The 21,940-nt window shown below is 35.4% G+C and overlaps 2 protein-coding genes across 12 annotated transcripts in view; one reads left to right on the top strand and one right to left on the bottom strand.

Annotated features, from left to right (window-relative positions):
- Positions 1-21,940, top strand: part of LOC127857912 (uncharacterized) — a 351,976-nt gene that overhangs the window by 126,672 nt on the left and 203,364 nt on the right. The window lies entirely within an intron of this gene.
- The window catches only part of LOC127857915 (uncharacterized), a 157,438-nt gene that overhangs the window by 11,785 nt on the left and 123,713 nt on the right, over positions 1-21,940 (bottom strand). For 4 of the 6 annotated variants that reach the window (XM_052394662.1, XM_052394660.1, XM_052394661.1 and 1 more), the window contains one exon: positions 7,170-8,945. The exons of the other annotated variants lie outside the window; for them this stretch is intronic. In XM_052394662.1, the coding sequence (XP_052250622.1) occupies positions 7,170-8,945 (1,776 nt within the window). The remainder of the gene's footprint in view (positions 1-7,169; positions 8,946-21,940) is intronic. 6 annotated transcript variants of the gene reach the window in all.

The following is a 21,940-nucleotide window of genomic DNA, read 5'->3' as shown; positions in this document are numbered from 1 at the left end:
GAATGGAATTAATGTGTGATTGAAATGTTTAATTTACGTTTTTGTCATTAAAACAAATGTGATAGAAAAAAAAGTGATTATGATGTACGTGTGTTGGATGAACACACAAAATTAATATGTGTGTTAAAATGTGTTCATTGTGTCAAAAAGTTGTGGTATATTTTGAAAGATGATGGAATTTATATGTGCAATTTTGGTGGTGTTGCATCAAATATGTGAATTGGAGTGTGTAGTGTTGTACACACTTACATGTAGTTGTCAAAAGTGGATTAATTCTGTGATGATGGTACAATTCAATTTTAAATTTGAACATCAAATGGGCACCAAGCATTTGAACGGGGATAGTTTATTCCAGATTTCATGCGATATGAAGGAATATAATTTTCGATGTGAGGGCTGCAAGAGTAGTTTTAAACTTCGGCGTCACAAATCGTTAGAATTTGTGAAAGTAGGTGATGTGGTACCTTTATTTACCAGGAATACTTCCTCTTCCGGGATAAATACAGGATGTACAAGTTTTCATGCTGTACGATCATTTCTCTACTGGTGGATTATTTTAGTCGTGTTGTTAGCTGCAATTATCAGTATCATAACTGGTAATTTTCCGTTTGAAAGATTAAAATTCGTATTTACCAGGAAAGTTTCCGCTTCCAGGATAAATTATGGATGTACACGTTTACATGCTGTACAATCTTTTTAATACCGTTGGGACGTTTTCGTTGTGTATTTAGCCACTATAACAAGTGTTGTGAAGAATGGATTTCACAAAATCACTGGTAGCGTATCGAGTCTCAGGATCCGAGACAAGTCTTTTGAAAGTGAACATGGAGTATCTCCGAAAGGTGTGGGAGAGGGAATACTTGGATTGAATCTAGCGACTTTGACACTACCCTCATTGTCCACGTACAGTTCAAGCCCTCGCTCTGTGTTTTACTTTTCTACAGGAAGTATTACAACAACTGCAATAGAATGATCCAGATGTACATGGATCATGGGCAAAGTTGCAAAAGAATGACTCAGCCGTACATGGGTCATATCACCTGGTTGGGGAAAAGTCCTTATAAACCAACTAGAAATGTGATTGCTGGTAAATCACCAGCAATTCGTATTGTGGCTAAAATGGGACATATTACATATACTTAAGGAATGGTGTATTAATTTATGTTCCGTAAACTCCCATGTAAGGACATGAGAGTAAAAGAATGACAGTAGAAATTAAACATCTAACCTTTAAAGAAGCTATTATTTAACACGACAATTTACGATCAATAAAAAGACGGAATTGAGATTGTGATTAAGATAAAATACTAATTTCTTATAACGTGGAAGCTCTGGAACACTATTTTGATAAAACTTTGAAGAAAATTAGAGCCAATAATATGAAAGGACCTTAGTGATAACTAGAAAATTTGGGGACTTATTATTCGAGATTAAGTCAAATGTGCAGAAACCAAAAATTGTGCATCATGATAGACTGAAGCCATATAACAGTAATATAATACCAGACTGGGCATATGTGATGAAAATGAAATTAGGTCAAGGAACAGTATCACCTATCAAACAACAATTAGGTAGCTGTAAACAACAGAGCAATAACACGTGCAATACACCAAAGACTAATCAGTCACGGGTAGAAGATGATACTAAAAGTTCTGTTAGAAGAGGCGTGAGAAATCGAAAACAGACAGAATTTTATAGGGCTTGAAGAAATGACACTAATGGCAAAGGTGGTTCATTGTTTCTCCAGAAAGATTCAATTACTATCCACTGTAACAGTGCATTAAAAAATGCTTGGATTAAGCTATTACATAAGGTACCCGAGGAATCAGGTTAACCTAGAATAAAGGTTACTGCTAAGGTACCATGACTCCTTCTGATGTCAAGAAACGGAATGCATAAAAGATTAACCATGACTAATATTTTTATAGACCTTCAGGTTTACTCTTGTGTATATATTCAAGGAATAAGATTAGACTTTCATTCTTCAGTTAACTAACAGCACTCATACGTATACTTTATCAGAAACTTCTTAACAAAATTGTGAATTAAAACAAAAATAATGTCGGATTTATTGAAATGAAACAATGTAAAAATTGTAAAAAATTATTCGGAACAGTACAAAAGTTGAGGAGACACTATTTGATTTATTTACCGTATTTCTTTGGATTTTATTGCTGTGTTACTTGTGAAGTAAAATTTGAAACAAAACTGAAACTTCTTAAACATTCATTTTCTGAAAGACATAAAAGACAAGCAGTAGCTGCCAGTATTGACATAAAAATTAAAAGACAGAATTACTTTAATGAACAACACAATAAACATTTTGGAATAAACAGTGCACAATTTACTGAAAAAGAAATAAAATATTTAATTAATTCTCCCAGTGAAACAAACTTTGAGTGTATAGACATAGTTTCGAGCATAGAGAATAAGCTTAACATGGAACACCATCAAGGAAATCTAACTTCTACTATCACAGAAGATAAACGGAAGGTAAAGGTTCAAGTTGAACTAACGCCGATATCGCCATCGCCATCGCCAGAGAACGTCGATTCTCATCATGAAAATAACTTGCTGGAAAGCATATGCTCAGAAGATGACACATCCATTACTACAGGTACTTCGCCGTATAACGCTGGATTGTATACATCCGCATTACCATACATGACGTGGAACACTGGAGGTCAACTCACGGCATCGCCATACCTTTTATCCAGCCAATCCACTAGTCTGTCTACGTGTACTAGTGTTCCAGCCCCGCCAAACTTACGTAGGCGTGCCAATACACCTCTGCAAGATGAAAAAGTGGAGGGTTGCTGTTGCGCAAAAATACAAAAATTAGAAAAGACCATTACGGACACTACCAATAAATTAGAAACATTGATTAAGGACAGAAATGATGAAATTCTGGACGCAATGACAAAAACACTCCAATATCAACAAGAACTTTTTAACACATATCTAAACTCAAAAAAAGAAGACGAAACCTTAAAGAACTTTCTAATAAACATGGCAGAAACCACCATGAAAACTTTTAAAAAATGATTCAAATTCGCCTGTGTATCAGGTCCGCATCTGCCGCCCAGACGAGGCAGTCGCGGGTAAGTCGCCCCTGGAGGGTCCATCATGGTCAGGCCACATTGTTGACCATGAGTGGGTAGGCATGATGGACGAATTCCCACCGTGATGTCCGGGTAGAGCGACGCGACGTGCCAATGATAAACAATTTAATTTGTTTAATATGGATTCATTTGTGTGTGTGTGTGTTTATTTGTAAATAATGTACATCATTTTTTTTTCATTCAATGTGTGACTGGACTTAATATTCACTGCGAATTGGATTTACTTTTGTGACTGGATTTAATTTCATTAAAATAAACAATAAATGCTTTTCTGATTCATTCACCAAATATGATAAAATTGTGATTCTAACTACAATAATCTTTTAATATGTTGTATGTGAAAAGAGACATTAAGCACACAACTGTTATTTGCATTAATTTGTAAATATATGATTTCTTATGTTTTAGAACCGTTTTCAAAAATGATGATAGTATAAATATGTACTTTGTATATAAATCTCATGTATTCATTTTTCAATTTTTGAAAAAAAAATCAGTATTTCATATATATATATTGAGGCTGTATTCATTATCTTATTGTTTTTTTTCCCTCTTTAAATTAGAGGGGAATGTCATTGATTTATTTGGATTTTTAATAATATTTTTTTCCGCTGATTTGACACCAGGGGGTGTCAAGCTGAGGGGGGAGTAGTGTTGCAGTTTTTAAAAATCATACATTTGATTTTTATTAGTGATTCTTTTACTATTTTGCATCTAAAATGTTTTATAGCAATAATGATTTTCTTCACTTTTTGAGGTATTATTCATTAATACTCGTATCAATATTTTACTACATAAAACATGTATGTAAACTCAGGTTAACCTACAACTCTCATTATCAGATTAGTTCTTGATAATTGCTTATCGATGGGGGATAATTGTTTATCAATGGGTATCTGACACTTCGGTATTGAATGGTCAGGTCCATGATTAAGTACAATTTCAGGTACCCTTAAAGTTTAAGAATTGTGACAGACCTGTTTATCAGGTTAACCGAGGATTCAGGTTAACCGAGGATTCAGGTTAACCTGAAAGTTCGGGTAGGGGTTTAAGTATATAAACCTGAAGTTATATTAAAAAGGGGGGGAAGGCTTTTGGATGTTTTTCAGGAGTTGTTGGAATGTATCTAAACTTAAAATATTTTGTATGTGAGTTAAATGTCTAATGTTTGACTTTTGTTGGAAAATGCTAAAATAATACGTGTATATAATGTAAATAAACTGTAGTGGTAGAAACAAATGACTTATTTAATTTCTACTAGCTCGGCTAGTGAACAAGTAACATGGAAATTTGTCCAAATGGACTGGTGGCAGCATCCGTAAATAAGACCACAGGTTCTTGACTAAATTAAAATTTAGTTGAGATAATTTGCGCAAGGTTTAACTTTGATTGCTACCATCGAAGTTCTAATTTTGCGACACTACATAGCAAAATGGTAGCTCTAGGCCCAATGGTTATGGACAAGAAGATTTTTAAAGTTTGCACAAAATAGGCCTTATATAGCAAATTTTCAATTTTGTGACCCCCGGGGCAGGGTCAAATTTGACCCTAGGCGCATAATTTGAACAAACTTGGTAGAGGACGATAAGATGTCACTACATACCAAATTTGGTAGCCCTACGCCATACGGATATGGACAAGAAGATTTTTAAAGTTTGCACAAAATAGGCGTTATAAAAGCAAATTTTCAATTTTTTAACCCCCCGCCCCGGGGCAGGTTCAAATTTGACCCCGGGGGCATAGTTTGAACAAACTTGGTAGAAAACTATAAGATGTCACTACATAGCAAAATGGTAGCCCTAGGCCCAATGGTTATGGACAAGAAGATTTTTAAAGTTTGCACAAAATAGGTCTTATATAAGCAAATTTTCAATTTTTTGACCCCCCGGGGCATGTTCAAATTTGACCCCAGGGGCATAATTTGAACAAGCTTAGTAGAGGACTATAAGATGTCACTACATACCAAGTTTGGTAGCCCTAGTACCAATGGTTCTTGACAAGAAGATTTATAAAGTTTGCACGAAATAGGCCTTATATAAGTAAATTTTCAATTTTTTGACCCCCAGGGGCAAGGCAAATTTGACCCCAGGGGCATAATTTGAACGAATTTGAAAAAGGTTCACCACAGGAACATTCCTGAGAAATTTCATCAGAATGGGACCAGTAGTTTATGAGTAATGTCTAAGGAAAAAGTTAACGCACGGACGCACGCACGCACACATGGCGGACACAGGACCATGACATAAGCCCCGCTGGCCTTTGGCCAGTGGAGCTAATAACCAACAATAAAGTGTGTTAGTTCTTAAGACAATTTAATTTCCAACTTTAAGGTGGGCGTACTGACGGATTGAATTATGTAGTTTTATCACAGAATTACTCCCAATATGGATTTTATCGTACCCAACATGACACAAAACACTTTGATTTAAGGCTGAGAGACACCTCTTAATCGAACAATAAATTTTAAATAGATATATATTGATTATATCCAAAATAAATTAATCAAAACACATCCCAATAAATAAGATTAGTATGTTATTGTATTTTGAATCATATATTAAAATTACATTTATTATGGCGGTTAATTACGCGTGTAAAACATATATCTACACTGATAACTGAAAATTTGAATCTTTTCGTATGAAGAAATTACGATTTTTACATAAATTTACTTTAAATAAAATAAGAATCTCCATGTTTCCAAATATTCTTGATAGTAACGAAACCCAACTGTATCACTTTGTCCTATTTTTGCAAGAATCGGGAAAGACGGACGTTTTAAATGACTCCCGGAACGATGTGTATATTTGTTTTCTTTAACATCACAAACCTAATTTTTAACAAAAAAAAACAAATTCGACATCAACACTAACAAGGTAACTCTGGATTTCGGATCAAATAGTGCTGTACCAAGGTGCAGGATCACGTGACTTTATGGGGTTTACAAATCGATGTTAATGGATGTTGACACACCGGTACTTGGTGCTTTGTTCAAATAACTTTTTAAAACTATTTTTCATAAGCATTTAAACCTGTGCATTAATTGCAGTTTGTATACGGCTAATGGTTATGTGAAACCATCATAATTACTTTATTTACTTAGCCTGTGTTCTTGGCAAAAATTCAATGTAATCAGCCATTCATATACACGGTAATGCTGCACGCAACGTGAAATGTTGGCATCAAATTAATACATTTTCAATAATAAATTCTTAAATCTTAAAGGGACCTTGCCACGTTTTGGTAATTTGACACAATTAAAAACAATCCGATCTGCAACTTCTCGTTGTAGTTATGATATTGGTGAGTAAACAGTAATTATGCACATTTACCATGTTTTAAAATATCCATAATATGCAAGTTATCGTTATGTTTTGTGAAACTACGAGGGTTGCTTATATAAAGTATAAAATACAATACTCTTTGTATGATCACAAATTGCCGAGTAGTCTAATAGTTGGACTTTTACTCCATGGGTCAGTGGTTCGATTCCAGCTGAGGGAAATTGTTTTCTTTTATTTCATTCTTGTTTTTTTTTTACTGAAGCTTTTAAGATCCAATGTTTACATTAATGAATTAAACATTAAACACCAAATTTCGATACATATCAAAATCTGTGAAAACCACATTAAAATAACGGCACAAACTGCAATAAAGACTGCAAGAACAGTTGTAAAAACATGTATCTCTTTAAGTATCATTATGCAAGCGCAATGGTGTCTATGATCAAAAGTTTCAAAATCACGGTGTGTATTTCCAAAAAAATAATGGTCAAACCAAGAAATAAGTAATTATCCAGTTCAGGAAAATGCATTTGACATCATTTACGTGATACGGGATATTATTATTGATTCCACTTTATGTATACCTCTCATAGCATGTTATTATGCATGTATAGAATAGCTTTATGAACTATTGATGTTAATAGCATAACAAAACTAAACACTCTGATATAAATTTCAATCATATTTTTATTGATTTTTCATTTTTTTAGATATAAAAAAACTTGATCGAAAACCTACTATTTTGTTTTGTTGTATATATTACCTTGCAAGTGTATGCCGCTTCCAGAAAGTACCAAACCTTTCAGATTTAGGCACGATGACAAGTCAAATTCAACCTGCGATGTTGGCTCGCTATGTGTAGATGAACTATCTGAACTATCTGAACTGGCATGATCCGTTTCTTCGTATTCCCTTATTTTCAAAAACAGGGCATTGGACTTGTTTTCTCTCCATATGTTGTTCATGACCATTAAGTTCTCACAATTGATATAAAAGTGACTGAGTCTGAGGAGAATGCCAGTTTGGTCATTTAAAACAGCCTCTGTGTATCCTGCCTCTATGATGCGTTGAAACGTATCGCCTTCATATGAAAATATGCTCCTATGAATCCTTTTAATATTATTATGTTCATTCATAATGCCAGATAGCTTATTGGCAGCCGATATGTTCAGTCCACATAGGAATATGAACACCTGGGATATGTAGAGATATGCATCCGAATGACGTCCCAGATATCCGGAAATGACGTCATCAACCAAATGTGCATTGTGGGCAATATGATAAGCAGCCAGGAATTCTTGAATGCTTTTGTGGATAAATGAGATCGACGAATTAAAAGCTCTTTTGGTTTTCCGTTTTGATATCAGTCCCGCTTTGAGAGCAAACTCTTGTTCAGATGGTGTAAGATAGTTTGACAATTCCTGATCGTTGAATACAATAGACTTTTCCTTTTCAGGAGAAAACAAAAGATGAAAAGCAGCTTTTGAAATGACATCTACGTTTTGAATGATAGGCCGAAGGTAACTTGTTCTTGAAAAACACTTCACATGAGGAGGGTTTAAATCGTTAAAAAACCCAGTTGTATCGTTCGCCTTCTTACACAGGCTTTCAAGAAAAGTAGTATACAATGCACACAATGAAGTTCCGTTCAAATGTTCCTCCTCCTCCATAGTGTCCACCCACTTGCAAATAACAAGTGTGTACAACATCGGTGAATTTGATAGCCAGGTCAGCTGACGCTCCCTTATGAAGCTCCAAATTTCTATCGCGGTTGTCATAAGATCTTTGCTCTTGTCAAGTATGCATCGCAGTACTCTTTCAATAAATGTATATGAATCGCTAATACCCTCAATCTCCACGAGGATGTCGATCCGTGAATTCTTGATACGCTCATCAGCAAGTTTCCATGGTCGAGAAGTTGTAAGAACCGCGCACTTGTCCTTGAGAAATCCCGCCATAGAAGGTTCAGCAAGGTTGCTACCGTCAGGAGCCACCCATTCATCTAGACCATCACGTATTACAAGGCATATTTCCGTCTCTATTATTTTGAGTAAAAGAGTGTAAATTACATCACGTTTTTCATCAGAATACATTGTGTCGATGATTTGCTTCTTTATCATATGCGTTAGTTCGGTCTGACCTCTTGATTCTCCCAACGAGAGGAAAAAAATGAACAGGAAATTTTGAATGATTAACACGTCATCAAACGATGCATTTTTGTTGGGAGCTGCCGTTGTAGGCCGATTTTCGTCGCACCAATCATGAACTAACTTGGCTGCAAACGTTGACTTGCCGCTGCCGGGCTCGCCTTGTATGTATACACGTCGATTTGACTTTGTGTCGTCTGTGTAAAAGAGTTCCTTGTATGTCAGTACTTTGTCCTTTTTAACACGTTTCCCATCACTTGCTATATCAAAACGGTGCATTTTCGGCGTTGCATATATATCGGTTATACGTTTATCAACACTCTGATCCAATACTGAAAGAGGCACATTGCTCGAAGTGTCATTGTAATGTTCCACCAAACGACGGCGAAAATCTGTAATGATAATGAAACAATGCCTTACATCAATACCAAAAAAGTACGCCATTTCAATTTATTGCAAAACACGAAAGTGAAACTCGCAAACAAAGTCGCTCGCTACAGTCAAAGCATTTAACAACTGGTTAGATAATTTACATGAAGGACGCTACTGTAAATTAGCACGTATCTATATCAAAATAACAATAATGTTACCCATAAACAAATAATGGTGCGATCTACGTACACAAGACTTGATATCTACGATTTGGTTGCTGACACTGATTTTAAAAGAAAGTGTAATGAATACACATGGACTATGCTCTATTTTGCTGTTAATACTGTAAATGAATGCATCCACTGAAGTGATATACATATCAATATGTAACTATAAAGCTAAACATTGGATCTTAAATGCTCCAGTAAAACCAAGAATAAAATTAAAAACAGAACAAAGTAACCCTCAACTGGGCTTGAACCACTGACCGCTGAAGTAAAAGTCTATCGCTTTGACCACTCGGCCATCCGTGTTCATACAATGAGTGATGTATTTTATACCTTATATAAGCAGTCCTCGTTGTATCACAAAATATAACGACAACAACAGCACTCTCCAAATTAGTTAATAGTTTTGCGTTGCAACGCTTTATACTTTTCAGGTTTTTAAATCGTAAGAAGATGCATATAATTGATATTTAAAAGAATGGTAAATGTTCAGTATTACTGTTTCCCCACAAATATAACTATAACGACAATTTGCGATTTTGAAACATTTTTTATTTTGTCAATTTACCAAAACGTGAAAATGTCCGTTTAACTAATTAAACAAATACAGAAATCAATGTACATCCGTGTTCATGTTATTAAATTTAGCCGTGTTCATTAAGTAGACTACTAAACGAATAAACACTAACATTTTAGAGATTTGTTTAACTGTTTGTTTCCCACATTAGTCTTATGCTATGCCGTGAAGTTTGAAGTAAAAAAGTGCTTATATCCATCTTCATCTACTATTAACTGTTTTAGCTTAAATTTAGAACAGCAATTCCGTTTCCTCTTTACTGCTTCACAACATAAGTTCGTCAAATGTTGCGTAATTAAGAACTAGATTGTTTGGAGATGTACTTGTTCAACATGGTATCTAAAACTTGATGATTATAAAAACATATTGAAATGTTTTCATCAATTGATTATATACAAGTAAATTCGTTGAATTGATATCCCCCCCCCCAAATAAATTGTGTTTGTTATTCTTGTGCAAAGCAATTTTTCCCATGGATTTCTACACACACATGAAGCTTCATGTTGACATGTTGTATCGTATCTGAGATATAGCCCTGAAAAGTGCCATCACACAAAAACAACAAATGGCATTAACTCTTATTTAAGAAAGTGCAGGGTTATGTTTTTTAAGCATGGCACTTCTCCTTATTAATATCAATACACCTATTAAGTTTCATGTTGAATTCCTGCATGATATCTGAGATATAGCCCTGAAAATGTACAAAAGGGCAATTACTCTTAATAAAGAAATGTATGGTTATAGTTGTTGTATAGAACATTTCGCCGCATTGATATCTATACACCTATGAAGTTTCATGTTCACATCTTATATAGTTTATGAGATATAGACCTAAAATATTTGTGACAGACGGACGGACAGACGGACGGACAGGGCCAATTCTTTATCCTTCCGCTTGTGGCGGGGTATAATTAAGAACATCTTTCAGAACGAGTGTTTATTGATAACAGTTCACAAAGAGAGTTTAATATCACATATATCTAAAATATGGTCATTGCGTCATAAACAAGGGCTGTTTGTAAAACATGCATGCCCCCATATTGGCTGTCCGTTGTACTGGCAGCCATTGTGTGAATACGACTTTTGTCACTGTGACCTTTACCTTTGACCTAGTGATCTGAAAATCAATAGGGGTCATCTGAAAGTCACGATCAATGTACCTATGAAGTGTCATGATCCTAGGCAAAAGCGTTCTTGAGTTATCATCCAAAAATCATTTTACTATTTCGGGTCACCGTGACCTTGACCTTTGACCTTGTGACCTCAAAATCAATAGGGGTCATCTGCGAGTCATGATCAATCTACCTATGAAGTTTCATGATCCTAGGCATATGCGTTATTGAATTATCATCCGAAAATCATTTTACTATTTCGGGTCACCGTGACCTTGACCTAGTGACCTCAAAATCAATACGGGTCATCTGCGAGTCATGATCAATCTACCCATGAAGTTTCATGATCCTAGGCGTATGCGTTCTTGAGTTATCATCCGGAAACCATTTTACTATTTTGGTTCACCGTGACCTTGACCTTTGACCTAGTGACCTCAAAATCAATAGGGGTCATCTGCGAGTCATGATCAATCTACCCATGAAGTTCATGATCCTAGGCGTATGCGTTCTTGAGTTATCATCCGGAAACCATTTTACTATTTCGGGTCACCGTGACCTTGACCTTTGACCTAGTGACCTCAAAATCAATAGGGGTCATCTGCAAGTCATGATCAATGTACCTATGAAGTTTCATGATCCTAGGCCCAAGCGTTCTTGAGTTATCGTCTGACAACCACCTGGTGGACCGACGGACCGACCGACAGACTGACATGAGCAAAGCAAAATACCCCCTCTTCTTCGAAGGGGGGCATAAACATATATGAGACGCATTTAAGATGAACTAACTTGTATGAGGCTATGTTTCTTTTGCTTTTGTATGAGCATTACAATACATACACACGACGAATACTTATTTATTGATTTACATATGCTGAGACGAGTTAAAGGGAACACGAAAAAGAATTGGTCAGTAACCTGAAAGATACTGGGTAGTTGCCATTGAGTATATGGTATAGTAAAACATATCTAGTTATGTCGCACGCACCCCTTAATTTCATAATCGTATGTACTAAACTGTACTGTTTTAAATGAAAATAAGCGTTATGGGCTTTGAAAAATGCCTAAAATGAAGACTCCAAAACACATTTTTAGTTTTAAATGGATATGATTTGTAAAGATCCAGTTCCAATGGACTACCCATTGTTGTTGCAAGAATAGGTACTTGCATGCATAAACATAACTCTAAAATTCGAAGTATTAGAAGCGGCATCGCTTTGCTAAATGGTACGTCGGAGTGTTCAGCTTTGGTATGTTTAACATGCGTTTTAAATGTCTACAACATATGTGAAGTAGTTACACGGATGCCCAATGCTTGAACGCAGACGTTAGTTTTAACACCCCATCGAGGTAGAGATAGTACTTTTTCGCTTTGCAGCAGCTCCCAATATAGCGCTGGTACACCTGGTTCTCACCTGACACTCAAATCTCACTTCTGATTCCGAGACCTTGACACAACCACACCATGGTAACCGCTTCTGCTGACCAACGAAACAAAAAGGGGTGACTGGCACATTTTCTATGAACAGATGCAATTTCTTAGACAGAAAATTTGCGCCGCCAAGATTTATTAAAACCTTTGGAAAGAAAATGAAGAAACCAAAAATACAGAATACAAAGCGGGCTCGGTCGGGAATTGGAATAACCATGATCGCGCACTCCACTGTGTGTCCCCAGGGTGGATGCGACAAGTAGGATAATAAAGGTTACCAAGCGATCAAGATGGCAGCAAAGAGACCAATCATACACACGTGAAACGTAGGAACACTCCTTGCATGCGGATAAATCCACATACAGAAGCATGAGCTGAAGCACTTCCGCTTGGGAATGTTCTTACTAGCCGAGGCCAGGTGGCAAGGCTTCGGAAAAACATCAACGGACGAACGACACAAGTAACGGATCATGGGAGAGAATTCCAAACATAGGGTTGCTTACATCGTTAGGAAGGAGGTAGCCAACAGCATCATCAGTTGCATCCCATTCTCCATGAGGCTCATCTCTATTTGTATATCAGCTAGACCTCACAACATCAGCATCATCAAGGTCTACGTACCGATATCAGACTACGACAACGAGGAGAATACATATACTATCTGCATAGATGTTGCACACTTAACTTAACCCTAGCATTTGACCAACGCCTGCAGACCAGTAAACAGTACAGATTAAAAGCATTAACAATATGTCCATCTTAAATTGCCGGAAAAAAGTCATTTTTCGTAAATAAACCCCGCTAGTGTTATACTGCGGACTATATACAAAAAAATACAATGTTGTGTCATTAAATGTACATAAAAAACCAAAGCTCCTACGGAAAGGTTTCATTTAGTAATATGTAATAGTTATATGTAAACATTTCTTATAGCTTATATATTAATTATCATTTAAATTGATACATAATATGCAAACTTAAAATGGTTATTATTCTAATTAATTGCAGGACATAGCTATGTGCCTTTTAGTGACCTAGTATTAGACATATAACAGTATCCAGATTAAGTTTGCAAATCCAGATTATTTGCAAACTTATTTTTTTTATTTATTGAACAATTGTTATGAAATTTTGCATATTTGTAGGGGGCATTGTGTACATACATATAATTGAAAAAAAAGAGTTAAAATGTTTTTAAAAAGTAGAGTTATTTGATGATAAAGTTGCCATCCCCGTGGGATCCCAACGGGGTTTTGGTTCCACCGTTAAGAATTGCAATTTTCCAACGGAAGATTTTTCCAGACGGGAGAATTTTACCTTTATTTTACAAAAAATGTAATTTAAATGTTATGCTTTGTTTTCTGTTAAAATGTTTACAAATACACATGCTGAAGTCATAATTGTAAGAAATAAGTACTTAAATAAGAAAATAAAGTGTTTGTAGATTTTCTTCCCCCGTTGGAGTTTTACGGGAGCTCCCGTGAAACTCCCATTTCCATTAAACATCCGTGGGAGGTTTGACGGGGGACCCCGTCAATCCCCCATTGTCAATAAATCCCAACGGGCGTTTGACAGGGGACCCCCGTCTAACTCCCATTTAAAATGAACTCCAATGGGACTTTTACGGGGAGGGGGGTAGGAATCACAATTCATTTAACAGTTAATACACATAGCAATATATTACATTGTATAAAGACACCAAACTTTATTAAATAATTGATGTTTTCTTTTTAAGGTGTCGGAATCAAATAATAATTTTTGAGTTTTCTTAAATCAGTACCAAAATTTACGTTGAATATAATGTCCTTTTGGTAAAAGATTAGACCCCGATATTTCTGTATCGATGAATATAAAACGTTCCGACCATAATTTTGCAACACTCACTGTATATATAAAGTGACTTGTCTCGAAAATATATTGCATTTACCTTTTGATAATCCAAACGTTGCTTTTATCCATTACTGTGATGATATATACAATCCAGAAAGACAATAACATTGGAAGCATAATTATTGTCATTCGGAATTGTATTTCTTTTGCTGTTTATTCCCGTGTAACAGTTTTGGAGGTTTTTTTCCTAGAAATTTAGCTTGCAAACATTTTCGGTGCAATGTCGTACCTTAGTGTACCGGTTACATTCCACAAGTTGTTTTTTTACACAAAATGCCTGAATAGGGCAGTGTGTTAGGTTCATTGTTTTGTTATTGTAGTTGTTTGTTTTTTATCTTTAACAACACCGTGCACTGGTAGCGTTATTAGCAGAGACATGCGGGAGTTTTCTTGAAACATACTGTACTGGCTAGTTTCAAATATGGGACACAACACCATTTCTCCAATAGAATCGATGATGTTTAAATACATTTGAGCTATATTTGCAGTTTCAGTTATTAACTGTTTTGTTTTCTGATAAGGATATGATATCCCAGACGTTAGTTCCTGTGCTGTCTTTTTCCCTCTAAACAAACAGACACCAAGGACTTATATCACTTTTCATTATTGTGTATAAAATACAAAATACCACACACAACTGAAATATTTTATATAACCCATATAAGCAGTATGATTTCCTTTCTAAATGTAATAAAAACTTAATTTTCAATCATGAACTAGTAGTTTCATGGAAGGATGACCTTGACCTTGTGAAGGATGACCTTGACCTTTCACCACTCAAAATGTGAAGCTCCATGAGATACACATGCATGCCAAATATCAAGTTGCTATCTTCAATATTGCAAAAGAATTAATAAAATAAGCGATTTGGGCCACATATATTTGACCTCTGACCTTGAAGGATGACCTTGACCTTGACCTTTCACCACTCAAAATGTGCAGCTCCATGAGATACACATGCATGCCAAATATCAAATTGCTATCTTCAATATTGCAAAAGTATTTATAAAATAAGCGATTTGGGCCTCATATATTTGACCTCTGATCTTGAAGGATGACCTTGACCTTTCACCACTCAAAATGTGCAGCTCCATGAGATACACATGCATGCCAAATATCAAGTTGCTATCTTCAATAATGCAAAAGTATTCATAAAATGAGCGATTTTGGCATCATATATTTGACCTCTGACCTTAAAGGATGACCTTGACCTTTCACCACTCAAAATGTGCTGCTTCATGAGATACACAAGCATGCCAAATATGAAGTTGCTATCTTCAATATAGCAAAAGTTATTGCAAAATGTTTAAGTTGGCGCAAACAGACAGACCAACAGACAGACCAATAGACAGGGCAAAAACAATATGTCCCCCACTTCTATAGTGGGGAACATAAAAATAGCCGACAACGACCGATTCAGCTTAAAATTTCCCGCGTACGTTTTAGTATATTTACCGTACCCGGGGTACATGTAAGTATACTTAAGAGTACCCGGGGTACATGTAAGTAGTACCCGAGCCGACAATGACCAATCGAGCCTTAATATGCCCTGTATTTGACAGACATATAAATGAGACAAATGGAAAGGATGAAAAAAACAACACAGCAGTAATTAGTTTTATCAGAGACATAGATAACAGAGATAGGCAGCTCGCCAAATATCGGCAAACTCTCGCGAATCCAGTGGTTTTGGCGAGATAGGTTTAAACGCGCAACTGTTTGACGGTTGCAACGGTAGTAAACACGCTTATCAATATTTCTAAAACTCGCTTTCGCATTCCAGATTTTGCGATTTGAAACAAATATGTCATGTATTATTAAAATGAGAATGTATGCGGTATTATCACTCAACGGTAATGTGTCAATTAAAATAAATCACATGCCGCATTGTTTTATTAAGCGATTTTATCTGGCTCCAGTTTGAAAAAAAACAACAATGCTTACCGGTATATAAAGATGGCCTTTGTAATGAGATAAAGGAGCGATAAGAATCTTACGACAAACAACTAATAATAGGTTGTTTTAATTAGGTTTTTGTTTTTCATTTTAATTGCATTTTTCAAATTTGAATAATCCGAATGCCATTTACCTGTAGTATAATTTGAATAAAGCTCTGAACAAGTTTGTCTTCTTATGGAGAGAATCTGTTCTTGGTCTGCTCTAATCTGCTGTTTAAGTTCTTTGCTCTCTTAAATTACCGCTCAATTCAATGCACAATTTTACCAATAATAAATAACATTACAACCTAGAGTATATGTATAGAAATCTTCAGACCTGTATACTGTGCAATTCTCCGATATTTAGCATATCGATCAAGTTATTAAGTGACTTTTCTGTTTTTCTTCAACATGTGTTAGGCGGATTTTGTGTCATGGGGTGACGAGGATGAACATTGTGATAGTGAATTTGTTGAGGACATTAATCAGTCCGTTGTGTATGAGTGCCCAGAATGCAAAAAGTTAATGAAAAGAACATATGGATTCCATGTGTTGTTAAAAAGCACAATCAAAACTTTAAAAGTATGTCCCCTTATGTACATAATGATAAACTAAATGAAATGTGTTCCGGCTTCTACAGAGGAGCTTATGCAACCATTTATGTGATACAGTCTCTAAGTAAACCTCTGTAGTAACAATTTTAGTCTGTGCAATAAAAGAATGCATGAACATAGTTTTTACAATTTAATGATATTTCATCAAAACTTCATCATTCATAAACACATATCAATACACCTGGCATAAAAAATAAGCAATTTATTACACGTATTAAGCAAGTTGTTGATATTACAAAATTAATAACATATCGGGAGAAAACAGCTAATATTCTGCAGTGATGCAGGCAACAAACATGTAAGCATAAGAGCCATTATCGTATGGGGCAGGGTATTAATGTTGCTGAAGAAAATTCATAATCACAAGAATTTTTCATCATGGAGATTGGACTATAAATGCGACTGAGAGTGTTAACATGTTTTTACCATAGTCATGTAAGGAAAAAAGCCCCGCCCCTTGGTGGCCATGTTTTTCATGATATCATTGGGACACTCTATAGAGTGTTAAAAAGGTTTTTCGAATCCTGGACAATCGCTCCTACGGACAATCGCTCCTACGCTGAATTTGACAAGGCGGACAGTCGCTCCTACGATGTTTTGACAGGGCGGACAGTCGCTCCTACAATGTTTTGACAGGGCGGAAAGTCGCTCCTACGATGTTTTGACAGGGCGGACAGTCGCTCCTACATTATTTTGCCATCCCGGACAATCACTCCTACATTATTTTGTCAACCCGGACAATCGCTCCTACATTATTTTTGACTCCACGGCAAAACATATTATTCGCTGATCAAAGGCTTACACCTTTAATTAACCAACAATTTAAATTGCCAACCTGTTAACAGAAAGCCAATTTAACATGAGCCGATCAATTTGATTTTAATTAATTAATTTACTTACTGACAAACTATGTTACAGTTTGTCGATTCTGTAAATATAAGGTAGTTATAAGGGCACTTTGGACAATGGTTCCTACATTATTCCTATCAGGGACATTCGTTCCGATATTACATTTATTGGAATAAGTGCCATTTTGCGAATGGAATAAACATAAAAACCGCATTAAATCAATAATTGCTATAACAACAATGGTAGTATCAATTGATAATGACCACTTTGACACCTATGATGAGCGAACCGTGCATAAAGATTACAGAATGGCGTCACATTAAAGGGGCCTTTTCACAGATTTTGGCATGTTTTGAAGTTTGTTATTAAATGCTTTATATTGATAAATGTAAACATTAAATTTTAAAAGCTCCAGTAAAAAATCAAAAATAAAATTTAAAAAAGGAAAACAAAAGTAGCCCGCAGCAGGACTCTAAGTAAAAACGCATTAGCCAACTGAGCTATCCTGCCAAGGATACATAAGATGCGTATTTTATACCTTATATCATCGTAGTTTCACAAATTTAAACGACATCACTAGAACTTTCCAAATTATTCAATCGCTTCGCGTTGCAACGCTTAATAATTTTTAGGTTTTTAAATCGTCAAACGATGCATATAATGACCATAATAGACCATGGCAAATGTTCAGTAATACTGTTTCCTCACAAATATCATAACTAAACCGAAAATTTGCGAATCTGAAACAACTTTTCTAAATTTTGTCAATTTACCAAACCGTCAAAAGATCCCTTTAAAGTGAATTAAGGTTAGTAAACAATTGGCTAGGTCATTGTTTTCACATTTGACCCATTGATTGATATGACACTGAACAATTTCTTAATCGGCATTTCTATGCTTATTAAAATACTGAACGATTTGTGTATGTGTTGAATTGTAATATATTGATAAAATGTTATATGTATATGTTACAATAACACAAAATAGACAAGAACAATTATACATTGAATACAAAAGTCATGAAATGCAACATGCTGGCGAATTCAAATGTACAGACATTTTCGATTTCAAATTTAAATATCTGGCTTATTTCGCATTTTTCCACACAAGTTGGCAATTTTAATTGTCGGTTAATCATAGGTGTTAGCCTTTGATCGGCGTACACTACATTTTGCCGTGGAGTCAAAATAATGTAGGAGCGACTGTCCGGGTTGACAAAATAATGTAGGAGCGATTGTCCGGGTTGGCAAAATAATGTAGGAGCGACTGTCCGCCCTGTCAAAACATCGTAGGAGCGACTGTCCGCCCTGTCAAAACATCGTAGGAGCGACTGTCCGCCCTGTCAAAACATCGTAGGAGCGACCGTCCGCCCTGTCAAATTTAGCGTAGGAGCGATTGTCTGTAGGAGCAATTGTCCGGATACCAGGTTTTTCTACAGCTATATATAGACATATAAGGAAAAATGCCCCACCCCCTGGTGCCCATGTTTTTGAACCAACCGGAACCATTTTTGAACTTGCCCAAGATATCATTTTGACAAATCTTCTGACCAAGTTTCATGATGACGGACAATAAACCGGAACAATTTTTTAACTTGTCCAAGATTTCATTTGGAAAAATGTTCTGACCAAATTTCATGAAGTTTGGACAATTAATGTGGCCTCAAGATTGTTTACAAGGCAAATGTTGACGCCACACAACGCGCACTCCACGACTGCCAAAAGGCGATCAAAAAAGCTCACCATTAGCACATTGTGCTCAGGTGAGCTAAAGGGCAAAAAGATAATCACTAGAAATTTGTTCCCACAAAAAATGGTTCTGGGCAACTTCCTAACCATGAACATGTTCAGTAGTGTGTCCTGCTTCATTAACACATACTTTCATCCTTAAATATGTTTTGCCATGCTTTGATCTGAATGTAAAAAGCGAATGTCCAGGTCTCTAGCGTGCGTATTGACAATAAATTGCTTTGGGTCACTTCGTTCAGTATGTAACACTCAACCTTGATAGGCACAGTAATCTCAACTTGACAGTCTCCAACGTCAGCTGAGTCTGGTTCTGTTGTTGACGATGACTAACCACACTGAGTTGCTTTGTCTTCATACAATGCTGTGTTGAGAGAAGTATCATCCTCAGTTCTCAGTAATGGATTCATCCTCATTGAGCAGGAAACCATCCTCAAGCGCTGTTGGGGATGATTCATCATGTTGAGATGGCTTGTGCTTCTTCTGCACCCAATAACTCAGTCACTCCCTCCTGGGCATGGCCAAACTGAAAATACAAATGAGCATATCAGATGAACACCAAATAATATGAAATGTATTATATGCTATTCTAAATTTAGATAAAACAAGAGATGTGTTCATCAGAAACACAATGCCCCCTACTGCGCCGCAATTTGACCTTTGACCTTGAAGAATGACCTTGACCTTGAACTTCCACCACTCAAAATGTGCGGATTCATGAGATACACATGCATGCCAAATATCAAGTTGCTATCTTCAATATTGCAAAAGTTATGGCCAACGTTATTTTTTTTTCGGACGGACGGACAGACTGACATACTGACAGTTCAACTGCTACATGCCACCCTACCGGGGGCATAAAATATAAAGGCCTCATGGAATTTATAAAGAAGGCACATAAGCATGCAATTTATAATGTTTCATATGTGAATTCTTTTTCTTTCTATCAGCATTTTAACCATTTTAACCCAACAACATTCAGGCTGTTTAGTTGACTTGTTACTGCATAATGTAATAATGGCAATTTCTCCATAAGATATAACAGACTACTGCAGTTGACGGCCAGTTACCTTTAAAATAGGATTTATGTGTGTTACATGAATATTGTAACTTAAAAACTCTTCCATTATACAAAATTCCTTTTCTTGTAATAGAATGAGCTTCATTTTTATAAATTCATTGTCATATTTCAGCAAATGAACACAGAAAGACAATAAACAACCAATCCACCATTTACACCACACAATAACTGGTAATAAGACAAAATGCTGTCTTATTTCCAGGTATTGTGTGGTATTTAATATTACCTGAGCTAAGACACCTTATTAAATTATCTTCCTGTATTATAAATTGATCAACAAGCACCTGTTTAAATTAAATTCTTAGATTTAATATTCCTTGATCAATGGATTAAAATTAAATTATTAATTAAATTCTTATCTTAATTATTAAATGACTCTTGTTTCAAAACTAAATTTATAAATTAAATCATATATTAAATGATCAATTTATTAAAACTTTCCTTAACTTATAAAACTGAAGCACTTTTTTAATTAAGCACATTCGTCGATGATTTTAACTACACAAAATAAACAAACCATTATTTATACTAATTTACACAAAGTAAGATTGTGAATGAGAATGAAGTCAAATTATAAATGTTTAAATTATTATAAAACGTTGATTTAATTGGGGAACGCTAATCTCTTATCTGGCACCATACTGTGTCTGCCATTATAACTTTGATATACATCAAATGATATACATCACCATTCTGTGGACGGACGGACTGACCGACATGTACAAAAAATCTACCCCCTCTTCTTTGAAGGGGGCATAAATATGGGAAACCATAAAACTATTGAAATCAGAAATTTGCTTATATATAAATGCATAATATATTATAGATTGATTATTAAATGAGGCATGCATTGATACGTCTTGCTAATTACAGCATTTAAACTTAGAGCAGATGATATAAAGATTTTTTAGAGAGTAAATTTTCCCCCCACAACTAAAATTGTGTACATAACATCTAACTGTATTTTTTTCTTTATCAATTGCGGATTTTAAAAATTCACTTAACTTTGTTAAAACAGAAAGAGCTTTCTCTTACATCATACATTCTCACAAGTCATATATTTGTACAAAATGCATAAACATATTTTTGGTGTTATTTTGATGCATGTGTATTGTGTATTTATTATTATGGTAGTTTGATGTTTAGCTGTATATGCTTATGTCGCAAATGAACTCGCTGTTCTGTTCTGTTAATTTTATAATATTGGGATTTATTGTGCTCGAATCAAAGTCAGGGGAAGTCTACACTGTGTATTAGCAACCTGCTGTGTTGATCACTATCTTATTAGCTCAATACACAGGCACCTGGCTACTGTACTGGAAAAATTGGATTTACTGCCAAAATAACTGATTTCATTTATTGCTAAATTGTTGTGTACCTTAAAAAAACTTCAATAAATAGTAAACGCTCTACCATTGTCTTATATTTATACCGTTTGAAAAAGTTAATGACAATTATTGCAAGCGTCCGTTTTATTTACCATTATTATTTTAAATACGCGTTCAATGGCAAATAATACAGGTAAAATCATTATTTGATGTGGATATCAGTACA

Source organism: Dreissena polymorpha, chromosome 14 (assembly GCF_020536995.1).
Source record: "Dreissena polymorpha isolate Duluth1 chromosome 14, UMN_Dpol_1.0, whole genome shotgun sequence".
Classification (NCBI taxonomy): Eukaryota; Metazoa; Mollusca; class Bivalvia; order Myida; family Dreissenidae; genus Dreissena; species Dreissena polymorpha.
This window is presented reverse-complemented; position numbering and strand designations above follow the sequence as displayed.